We start from the raw sequence: 13,004 nt of genomic DNA on the forward strand, positions 1-13,004 counted from the left end.
CGGACCGATGGAAATATAAGATAGGACAAATCTGTGGAGTAAAAACAATGTTCAAAATTAATTTAGTTAAATGTTACATGAAGAAGAACAAATGCAATAAAATATGTTACATGAAAATGAAATTAACTAAAGAATTAATAAATTTTAAATGTTATTATAAAAAATATTAGTAATTTTTTGCAATTGTCACACTTAAAACAATTTAACGTGGAGCATCAAGGGAAAAATATATTTTACTTTAAAAATAATTGTGTCAATCTCTGATTTTATATGCGACTTTCAATTCTAACCTCTAATTATGCAAATTTTATCTTAATCTACTTTTTATATTTCATATAAGTATTATATAAATTAATAAACTTCGTACCTTTACATTACGTTCAATGAACATTACAGTTTGATTAAAAAAGTGACAAGATTACCTTGGATTATCTTCAGGAGTTGCAAAGGCGTCCTTCTCCTATGATGAGAACCAACGGAAAGAACGGAAGCGTGCAATGTAATGCTATTAGGTTAAAATCCCGCGTAATTCAAATTATATAACATCATCATACTGTCAATGCAATAGTTGTTAGATAATACGCAACATTGCAGGTTATGTTATTATTCAGTAGTATTACATGTAAATAACGGAGTTTTATAATAGTTTTATAACCAAGTTATATTGTATATTTAAAGGAAGGTTACATAATTATAATATAATTACAGGAAAACATCTGTTATATTACGTGTTGCTCCTACGTTATATTACATTTATATTTGGTGTTTGCTGGGGATAAACTATGTATAATTAAACCATATTATTTATATAAACGTATATAAAATTATAGTTTTTCTACTGATATTTATAAATGCGGATTAGCATCTGGAATAACTTTTTTGTTATTATTTGTTTAAAAATGCAACTAGAAAATATGTCAATATAATACAATAACTAAATTAAGTATGAAAAAATTTTTATTAAAAAAACATTTAAAAAACATTTAAAAAATATTGTCTGCTTATTGAGATGTAGATTGAGGTTATTTCATTCATAGATCTATTTTGTCTATTGATACCGTTGTAAAATTCTTTGATATAATTAATATTTGCCCTTATTTTTTGTATCTGAATGTATTAACCATTTATATTAAAGAATTTTACAACAATTGCAAAGCTGTATTTTCCGCTAAACGCAGCCAATTTTTGATGATATATGAACAGCGGCTCTAAATCTTTATATGTTTGAAATTGTGAAATTAACATTTAATTATTATATATCAAAGAAACATTTTTATTTTTTTTATTTATTAGGGATTAAATATGTGATTTAATCCCTAATAAATAAAAAAATTATTTAAAAACAATGTATAATTTTAAGTTGATCTTTATGATTCAGAGTAGCTATCATATGTATTATAAGCTTCTTATTGCTGAAGTAGTGCACATTCTGCGTTAAAAATAATATTTAGGTATATGTTTAAACTTTTATGAAAGCAAAAAGAAAAAGCTAGTGCAGTCCAATGCAGCAATAAAAAACGAATCCTACTCGTATACTTAATTTTCTGATACAATACAAACGGTTTTTTATATTTAACTAATTTTATATGTTTAAGCGTGATTTATAATAAAAACTTTCTTAAATTCTTTATATATATACTTAGATATTATATATAGTCTGGATTACCTTGTGTATATATATCGTCATTATCACGTTATCACGTTGTAGATTTCATTGGGTGTATATATACAGGGTGTCAGATAAGTACCGCCCCTGGTTTCGTGGATTGATAGATTCGGGCAATACATGTATAAGTATAAAGTTTATATATATATATATATATATATATATATATATGTATATATATAAACTTTATACATATACATATATTGCGCGCGCGCCCGCGCACACACACACGCACGCACGCACGCGTACCGTAAACGCACTAATACAAGGGATGTTAAAACCGCCCTATTACACTACTTTATTAAATAAAAATATTAATAGAAATGAAAAATACAACTTAAAAATATCAATCCAATGTATTTGCTTGATTTTTTTTGTTTGTATGACGCATTATCTGTTTTGTGTTTTAGATCAGTTATTACACAAAGACACGATTGATCGTCTCTGAAGCAAACAATATTTCAAGCCTTGTACCGAATCATCGGATCGCATAAATAATTTCTTTGAGGTAAATATTACTTTTTTATCTTTATAATAAAGTATAGGCAAAATAAGACTGTTATTTTAAATTTATTTTTTGTTGCAAAATCATCTTAAATACTAGGTGGTTTGTTTTAATATACATATGTAGTAAGCAAGCTTTGCAAATGTAGCACATAGATTGTTACTGTTCGAGGTCAATCAAGTAATTTTACGTAAAACTTTTCACGCTTCACTTTTCACTTCTCATTTTTTTATTTTTCACTCATAAAGAATTCACATGAATCTTTTCAAGCATAGCGATTATGTAGTAGGTTAAACACGCAAAAGTTTAGTTTGGGTTTTAAAATTAGCCTTTTTTACAAGTTAAAAAAGTGAAATAACAAATATAAAATATATTTATTAAATTTCAAGATATAACTGTTACTGAAACACATTTGGCTTGGTTCGTACTTTTCTGTTTTTATTTTATTAATTTTTCTAATTGCTTGAGCGTCAACTTTGAAACTTACTTCCAAATTAAAATTTTATTTATGTGAAAGAAAAAATTGTAAAAAAATATATTCCTAATTAAATAGCTATATATTTCTTAGTTTTGTTACATAAACTTAATTTATGCAAAGAAAGCACGTTTCTCGCGACATTCTGGGATAGTTGGTAACATGGCCGTAAATGGGCAATCTTTGGAGTGGGGATATTGCCATCCTTGGACGGCAAAATGTACAAAATCAAGATTCTTGTACGTAGTGGTCTATCCGGTTGTTTACGAACTGGAACAACTGGACGGAACACTCGCACGAAGGATCCACGTTCAGGACCTCAGATCATATCTAACGCTTCCTACTGATTCCTAGATGTGTCCCGTAATGAGTAATAGAGATCTACGGCGGATTTCCCGCAAATTCTATTACCGCCATCGACCCGTATGGGAGTTTATTAGGAATAATGACGAAGGCTTTTGGCCGGACCTGAGGGACACTATGGAACAGGCCCACCGCTGGAGGTTCGTTCCAAAAGACGAAAATGGATCTAGGATAACCGAGTTTCCTCGCTCTCGGGACACCGGCTCCCAGACCCTGGAGCCGAACCCCTTCGGGGCGAGCAGCTGGGAGGCGGGAAGGGCGGGAGCCCGCGAGACAGTGGGCCGTAACCGGATGGCCGTAAACCCTTCACCACCAACGGTGCCCCTGCGCGCCGCGGGCGGGTGTTGGTATTGCGGGTCCCGATTCCACGCAAACGCCGAATGCAACTTCCCCCGCATGCAGATTTTCTGCTGTGGCTGCGGGGAGAGGGGCGTGACGATACGAACGTGCCGTAATTGTGGCCCGGAGTACCGTCGAATGGACCCAGCAAGCGCGCCCAGGGGATCGGGCAACCGCCAACGACTGGCCGAGGCTGCCCGCGACGGGCCGGAGGAGGAGGATCGCGAGCAGGAGTATTCGAAGCGACTACGGCAAGAAAACGTTTAGGACGCCTACAGGAACCCACCCCTAGAGACAAAACCCCACTACCGCCCCTTGTCCTTGCCCCTTAGCACATTTTAGTTTTTATGTATGTTTAATTGTAAAGAGGGAAGAAAATATAGTTTTGTTGGTCCTCTTGATCTATGCCTATACTCTTTTCATATTCGTCCCACCCCTCTACGACGGCAAGCGCTGTAGCGGAGAACGGAAAAGAAGAACAATAAGGCGTACTCTAAAACGGGACATTCGCTTCCCTTTCTTCCTCCCGGGGAGAGAGACGCAACCCAGGCTACCCACCACGGCCTTATCGGGACGGCGCTATGGAGCGCCACGTCACAATATATATATATCTTTAACAGTCGGCATGAAAAGGGAGAATGAACGCTGCTAGTGCTGCGGAGTGATCGCGAAAGATATTCTGCTGTTTACAATAATATACCTAACTTTGTCTTTCTACATATCGGTAGGTCTGTTCTGAAAATATTAATGTCAAAAAAGAAAGAAATAATGGAAAAAAAACATCAACGATACAGTAGAATAATCTTTTGTTAAAAACTGTAACTCCCTACTACCGGCAAATAACATAACAGAAAAAACACGGATGCCGACGGAGACCACGCGACACCTGCAACAGAGAGGAACCTGAGAGCGGCTACGGCGGCCTTTTTCCTATAACGCTTCGAAACTCCCGTACACTAGTGACGCACATTCATTCTGGCCAGAATGGGAACTACATGTCACATCCATTTTGCAACCCGCCGTTAAAAACAGTGTGGATGTTAGTACGGACAACAGCCCACATCCATCTCTCGAGAAATGGATGTAGGTTGTTGTCCGTACTAACATCCATTTTGCTGTAAATAAAATCTGACGCGTATCGCGTGTGTTGCATCCAGAACAAGGGTCGAGAATGTGCACAAATGATTAATTACGTCTACTTTCGCGTAATTTTTTATTTATTATAGTCTGAATTATTTACATTAACATTGATATTAATACGTATCAATACGTTTATGCCCATATTTTGCACATTCATATTTTTACTTAAAAAAGATTTAATAGTGAAAGAGAGAATTTGGTTCTTTAATAAAGAAACATTCTATTTTACGCAGTACTTAAAAAATAATTCTAATTAACATCGCATCATATGATGAAGAAGAAATAAATGTCTTTCCACGAATAAATGTACCATCTTTTTGTTTTTACATAATTCTTTATTATTTAAATGTCTTCAAATTATGCTTTTGAAACAATTAGCTTTTTTAATTTTTTTAAATCTTAATGCAACTCTCTCTCTCTTTCTCTCTCTCTCTTTCTCTTTCTTTCTTTCTCTTTCAACGTGATTGTCCTTTAATTGTTTAGGCCTTCAGTTAGAGAGAGAAAGCATCGCGGTGATAGACATGGAGCGAGCGGCGATGTTATCTCTATGGATACCCTCCTCTTCACTCCCCTCTCTCCCATCACGTTTTCCGTGCTACGTTTAGGCCATAAAATTCAGAAAGAGGATTTCGGACGATTTCTGGGCAGGGATGTAGAGAGACCAGAAAGCGCCCACTCTTTTTTTATTTTGTTACAATGACATATGCGTGCATACGCATGATTTACAAATGATAATACGCGCGTTTATTATGGCACAATAAATAATAATAATAATAATAATAATGTAATCAAAATCAATGGAATATATGGATACTTGAGTATTATTTTTATTCTCTAACTTACAAGCGTGAGGATTATTGATCTGATTTCAATACAATCTTTCAACAGTTTTTACGAAATATCACGTAAAGATTAATCAAAACTTAAAAAAAAATTAATAAAGAATTATATAATAATATACGATATGAGGTATCGAAGCGTTAGTCGGTAAACTAACCAATTTTAATCAAATTTTTCTCGATATTAACCTTTATTAACTAAGAGTGAGAAAATGCAATTTACTCAAATATTTTCGAAAAATTAAAGTTAAATAATGATTAAAATATACGCAGCAATTTTCTAAAAATTGTTTTTTTAAGGCAAATGGTAAAAACAAATATATAAACCCGTGTGATTTTTACAATTATTTTATGCAAAGTTGATTTGAAAAAAAATATTTATTACCTTTATTGTCGTCCAAGTGACGTATTTTGTCAGTCCACAAAAAGGCTAATCATAATGAAATAATACAGGGAAATAGCTTTTTTGTATATATTTCAGGTTTTACAAATTAATTTATTATTGTAACCTTGAATATTAAAAACAAATGATGATCCCCTTTTTCCCACCCATCCGCGTCCAAATCCATTTCTCCATCCTTCTCTCGATCCTCCTCTCCATCCTCCTCTCCATTCTCTTCTCCAGCCTCCCTTCCATCTTCCTTTCCACCCGCCTCTTCCTCTCCAATTGCCTCTTCCTCCTCTTTCATCTCTTCCGCTTCTTGCCCCTCTTATTGCGCCTCTTGCGCTTCTTCCGCCTCTTTGGTCTCGCGTACCTCGTTTTCCATATCTGAAAAAAAAAAAATAATATTATAATATATGAATTGTAAAAAAATAGTTAAATAAAATACAACACTCATTTAAAAAAATTAGTAGCATATATCTTACATTTTGTTTCTTTCCTCGAGATCTTTTCCTCCTCTCTTTGTCCTTTCTTTCTTTTTTTTCTCCTCCTTCTCCTCCACCTTTTCCTCTTCTTCCTCCTCCTCGCCCAGTAATGCCTCTTCATCTATTCCTTCCTCAACATCTCTGTCAATCTCCATTTCCTCCTTTTCTTTCTTTTTCGCTTTTTTTCGCTGTCCGGACCTATATATTATAATTTTAAGCAATAACATACAATAAATTAATTTGGACATTTTTTAAAAACCTGCACAACAATATCAAAATCACAACGACCGTAAAGATTACAGAATCGATCTCTTGGCTTAATAATTTGGACCTACTGTAACGCGAATATTCCAGAAGTTCGAATTTACGTATCAAATCAACGCATACAGCATTATTTGTCCTTGTTTAACGTCCAATAAACTACAAAGACAATATATGCATTTGATACATACATTCGAACTTCTGGATTATGTGTGTTAAGATAGATTCAGATTATTGAGCTAACAGGGAGTCATCCTGATATCAAAGTGATTGCAAAATGATATCAAAGTGATTGCAAAATGTCGATCAATCACGATTTACTTTTATGTCATATTGACGCTATTATGATTCGTTGTTCTACTTGGGAAGAGGTCGATTCTAATACATAATTTAGCGGAATGAATGCATGTATTTACATATCCCAAACAAATACGTGTTTTAATATGCGTGTTGTTTGGGATGTTATAAAATAAAAAATGTTTCTACTTACATTTTTAAGCACTTGAATGCTGCATTCACTGCACTGTTTAAGTGACAGAATAATAATAACGACAGAATAATCGTGCGTGGCAATACACGAATTAAAAATGACAATCGATGGTGGGGAGCGGGAAGCAACCGGCAATAGACGGTGAGGAGGGAGGCAGGATTCGCGGCTTCAACAGAGATTTCAATTTGTTTTGAAGACGTTTAAACAAAACAAATCAGTTGCAATCGCGGATGCATCTTTTAGCATATTTCGTGTTCACGTAGATATAATAAATTTGCAAGATTCGTATTGTTAATATTTGTATTTATTTACATTTATTAATCATAAACTTTCGCGCATTGGATTTATTTAATTAGCAATTTAAGAAAAGTGGGTTTGTAAACAAGTTTAATTATCAGTGAAGGAAGATAAACGGCAAATCGAAAAAAATGGCAAATCGAAGTGACTTGAACAATACATGCACGTCTGAAAACTTTTATAAAAGGTGCATGTATAAAGATTGTATAAATGGACGTGTGTCTCATGATAAATGTATATATAGATTTCCACTACCGACAGATGCTAGGCAAAATATATGGATACGTAATAGTGGTAAGTTTATGTTTATTTATGAGTTTCTCATACATAAAAATACTCTAGTAGCGTTTTCTGCAGAGCAGAATGTGTGTAGTTATTATATGTAGCAAAAGTTAAATGTGCAAAACATTATTGTCAATATGGCCCTGCTGACAGTCTGTCAGCAAGATTCGTTAATGTACACACACCGGCATAAATGATATTTCTTACGCGAGGCACTCACGCGCAAAGCTGCGTACACGTTTGTATGTATGTATATAAATTCGCTCGAAATTCTCTTAGTTAATTTTATGGATTCTTAGAATCGTCTGACCGTCCGGCTCTCGGTCACAGCTTCTTATATTTTTTGGATAGACACACACATGCGTACGTTTATCGAAAATTGCTCCCGAATATCGCTAATTTCACCCGCGACGTCGTCGATTTTGAACAACATCTATTAACTTAATGATGCCAATTACCGCTTCGATTTCGAACGCCGAGGCTCGCTCCGGAAAACGACTCCGATTTCATCTATCAAACCCCGCATCTCATACACGCAACTCTATCTTTATTTCTTCGATCTCTTCATCTCTCTCTCTTTCTTTCTCGCTTTCTCTTTCGCACATTTTCTCTCTCTCACTCTCATTCTCATTCTCTTTCTGTAACTAATATTTCTAACATCCTACACTATTTTCCAAAATTTTTGTATCAGAATTAATTTCTTTAATACTATTAAAAATTATAACGGCGTGCGACAAAATATTGTGATATTCCGCGTAACACTGATGATATCGCAGTAATTTTTTTTAAGTACAATTTAACATAGAGAAAAAATATCAAATAGAAAAAACTGCAAAATTTGACTTTTTTACAAAAATATTCATAAAATTTTTAATTTTTGAGATAATTCAACCAAAATTTAGGGGTTTATTCTCAAGATAGTATACTTTCAGATAAATTTAACATAATGAACAAATTCAAATAAAAACAATTTTTCCAGATGTTTCCATTCTTTTCCCGATTGTTTCAAATATTCTTAAAAAATTTATTGTTAAACAAATACTGAAGAAAATAACTTTTTTGCAATATTCATACTTTTTTTGTAAATTAAAACATTTTTCAGTAAAAATTAAAAAGAAATTGAGTTACTGTTATCAACAATAAAGTTATGAATTTTTATACAAAATGGTAGTCAAACTTTTATTTGTTTAGATCTTTATTAATTTTGCAATTAAAAATTCTTTTCGCACAAAATTACATCTCCCTGAGTACTATAAATGTGCAAAATTGAAAACATTTCTGAGAATTGACTGATCCGTTTCATACGGAATAGCCCACATACAAATAAACTGTTTATAGATATTTGTTGTAGAAACTTAATTAAAGCAGATTCTTTCCCTCACTGCAGTCTGCAAACAGAATGCTGCAATTTTTACAACAGATACGTGCAAGTTTCTTGCAAGAATCTGCTTTATAGAATCTTTCGAAATCTTTCAAAGGACTTGAGCAGAATGAAGAAACAGATTGTAACGTTCTGCTGGCAAAAAGATCTGTTGTAAGATTTATAGCAGTCTTGCAGCAAATTGCTACTAGGGTATATACAGAGTGTCCCAAAATCTGCACCCTCGGAGTACATGATACTTTGTGCTAAAAGAAACAACTTTTTCCTTTAGCACAATTGCGAAGGACAAATAGTTTTTGCGGGACAGCTGATTAAAGTTAACGAATAAGCGTTTTTAGATATGCAACACTCAGGAACAACGCGCTCCTCATTCACTTGTTCCTATTGTGTAGCTAGTATTTGTGATTAATATTTTAAGATGCTAATGCGGTTGTGTTATAATTAGTTTACCACATTTTAAGACAGTTTTAAACATAAACATCCCAAGACAGTTTTAAATATAAAAATCAATTATAAATATCGGGTCTCAATCTTCCTTTCCGTATTGTTATTGCTTAAAATATAAAAAGTTAATAAAATAAATATTAATTTTATTCAGTACGTATTAAATAAATAAAAAAATTATCTAATTCTGTAAGTTTATTTGAAAATAAAGATAAATGTATAAATAATAAGATGCTTTACTCACTAACAATAAGTGTTCTATTTTTCTAAATATTGCACAGTTGTGAACGATAATTAAATAGTATTAATAAATAAGTAGTTTAAATAATATCACTAAGCCTAAAGAATAGTTTACTAATTATGCAAGCTATGATCATGTATTCTTCTCGCTAGACGCACGATCGAGAAAGAAAATATGATACGATCAGGTTGTAGGTCGGTGTCCTCACGCTCTGTGCGAGCGAGCTATCGCGGTATTTTGTCGTTCGCCGTTTTACTTTTGAATAGCGTAAAAGAAATTTACTCGGTTACAAAATTTGTTTGAAAAATAGTGTAAATAAAATTTCAATTTTTATTAATAAATATTTAACGTAGAACAATATTCTGAAAAGTAAACCCCGAATAACGTCTGATGTCGATTTTTGTTACATTTCTTACAGTCGTTTGTTATATCAAAATATAAAGAAATCTGTCACTTATTTTAGCTCAAATTAATTTCTTCAATTAAAAAGAACGGGAGTGTCCAAGTTGCGCACATACACGATTGAACACCACCAATCATAGCAGCCGATGCTTAAAATATTTCCGTTGGTTGGGTTAGATTAAATTACGTGATTGGTGGTGTCCGATCGTGTCTGTGCGTAACTGGGCCTCACTCAAAAGAACCATTTGTATTTTACACAAATATACGATTTTACATATGTTTAAAATATTATTTCTCAACAATAGGAATAAATCTACACGATTTTTTTAAACTCGACGTATGGAATATGAAAAAAATAAATTAAGAAACGCAGTTTACAACTTGCAAAAAATTTTATTTAGACAACCGAGAGATTCATTAAAAGTTTACGTTGCAAAAACTAAAATTAATCAAAGAATCTCAAATTTCATTACAGTTATGCAGCATGTAAACAAATCCAACTTACTCCTGTTTTAATTAATATGTCTTATCTTTGTTTTTTATTTTAAAATGTTTTCATTTTTTAATATTTCGTAAATTAAAATTGATTTTTAATATTTCGTCAATAAAAGGTAAAACTTTTTTACCTTTTATTGACATGTTTTTTATATTTCTTTATTTTTAATATTCTTAGATCTTGTTTTTCTTATGATTGCGTAATAATAAAACAAAGTTAATTGTTTAGGAAACAACAGTTGCAAGTTATTCGAAATAATTTTCAAAAATATGCCCATATAGAAAAACATTGTAAGTTGCGCAATGATGACAGTTACAATCTGTCTAAATTATATCAAATAACAGGCTGTCGTATTTTTTGAAGAATTAATGCATTTTATAAAAGCATTACATTTATCAAAAAAAAGACTAAAAATATTACAAATAAGAAGAATATAAAAGATATGTACAAATTAAAAATAACAAAATAATGTAGGAAATATTACAAAAATAAAAAATATTTTAAAATATGTAAAAAATTAGCAAATATGAAAAAGATAAGAAGCAAAAAAAAAAACAGAAGCAAGTAAGATTAGTTTATCTCATTGTCAGTAATAGTGATAGTTAAAGATTCTTTAATTCTTTTAGTTAAGAAAATGTAAGATTTATCCAGATCAGCCACGCTGCTATTTTGCAATGTAATCTTCGAGTAAAATCGCATTTCGAAACTATTTTTTTAATATTCTATATTTTTCGAGTTTTAAGAAATCGGGCGTGCATTTATTCTTACTGTTAGAAAATAATGTTTTAAACATACTTAAAGTTGTGTAGTTGCGTAAAATACAAATAGTTCTTTATAATCAAAAACATCAATTTGAGCCAAATTGAATGATTTCTTTATATTTTATTAAATAAAATAAATAGCACTATTTTTAAATCTCATTACACGGGGTTTTATTGTATGTTATAATTTGTTGTTATTTAATAGTTAATTATTTAATATTTTATTTATATTTTCTGTATCATGCTTTAGTAAAATTTAATTGTAATTCTCAACGTTTCCTTTTTATTACTCTATTATAGGAAACGCTAGTCTAGAAAAATGGTCACGTACTTCTCTACGTGCCGGATTGTGCGAAAACCATTTTACTATAGATTCATTTAATCCAAATAGTAAGGGATAAAAATATTAAGGGATTAAAAAAGGACGCAGTGCCAATCCCATTTGATTTAAGTGTCGCTCAAAATAATTTCAAAAAATGTGACAGAAAAAGAACGAATTTAAGTGAAACAGAGGCATATATATCTGAAAATATAACGAGGCAGTTACAATCTGAAAAGAATGAAATGAACATAACGTCACTTACATCTATTTCCAACAATATATCAATTGAAGAGCAATCACAAGAGCCTCCACTAAAAACTTATAAATCAAAGCTGAATTTTGACAACTCAGAAGAAGACATTAGCGAATGGATACATCTTGAGCCAGATATGTATAAGAAAAATTCAACGGCTATTGCGCATAATTATGTAAAGAACATTTTTCAAAGCTCAGTGCCAGTTCCATTTGAATTTAATGTTGCTCAGAACAATTTAAAAACATATAATAGAAAAAGAAAAAATTTTATTAAAACACAGGCTAAAAATCAAGCTGAAAATATTACAAAGCAATCACAATTTGAAAAAAATGAAACAAACGTTACATTACTTACATCCATTTCCGACAATATATTAATTGATGAGCAATTACAAGAACCTCCATTAAAAACTTATAACTCATGGCTGAATGATGTTGACAGCTCAGAAGAAGAAGATACTAGCAAATGGACACATCTTGAGCCACGTATGTGTAAAAAGTTCAACAGTTGCTACGCATATTAATGTACAGAACAGAAATGCAGAAAATAAAGAAAATATAACAAATAAGAAGCAAAACAACATCATTAAATCTTTAAAACGTAAGATAAATCAATTACAAAATAATATAAGATTTTTAAAATATCAATTACGTACCGCTCCAAGATATAGAATACCAAAAACACAAAAGTAAAATAGAAAGTTTGTAAAACAAATAATAAATAAACAAAATCTACATCCCATTGCAAAAACTATGATAAATTTGCAGCTACATCCGCCACGTACGCCATACACGCAAGAAGAAAAAAATCTTGCAAGGCAATTATATTACTATTCACCTTCTGCATTCTGTCGTTTAAGAAAAGCAGGTTGTAATTTTCCGGGACAGCGAACAATTCGAAGGTGGCTGGAAGAACATGATATCATACCAGGATTTTGTGACTTTATATTTCAAAAATTAAAAGACAAGCTTTCTCAGCTTCCAATAGAGGAAAGAGTGTGCGCTTTAAAATGGGACGAAATGTCTATAAAAAGTTATGAGGAATATTCGCAGAAATTAGATCAAATAGAAGGTCTTGTTGATCTTGGACCTTTAGGAAGAAAGTCGGACAGAAGTAAATGTGTTTTTGTATTCTGTATAGATAGTTTAACTGCGCATCATCCATGGCGTCAGCCTTT

At 32.0% G+C, this 13,004-nt stretch overlaps 1 protein-coding gene across 1 annotated transcript; it reads left to right on the forward strand.

Moving 5' to 3' along the window:
• The first annotated feature begins 2,074 nt into the window (after positions 1–2,074).
• Positions 2,075–3,902, forward strand: LOC120358699. The gene is made up of 2 exons (XM_039453739.1): positions 2,075–2,174; positions 3,001–3,902. The coding sequence occupies exon 2, from the start codon at positions 3,001–3,003 to the stop codon at positions 3,613–3,615; it is 615 nt and encodes a 204-aa protein (XP_039309673.1). The 5' UTR covers positions 2,075–2,174; the 3' UTR covers positions 3,616–3,902.
• Positions 3,903–13,004: the final 9,102 nt, after the last annotated feature.

This window comes from Solenopsis invicta, chromosome 9 (genome assembly GCF_016802725.1).
Source record: "Solenopsis invicta isolate M01_SB chromosome 9, UNIL_Sinv_3.0, whole genome shotgun sequence".
NCBI classification, from domain to species: Eukaryota; Metazoa; Arthropoda; class Insecta; order Hymenoptera; family Formicidae; genus Solenopsis; species Solenopsis invicta.

What these genes read in the sequence shown, in the direction of transcription:
- LOC120358699 (XM_039453739.1), top strand. Translation starts at nt 3,001, where the DNA reads ATGTGTCCCGTAATGAGTAATAGAGATCTACGGCGGATTTCCCGCAAA.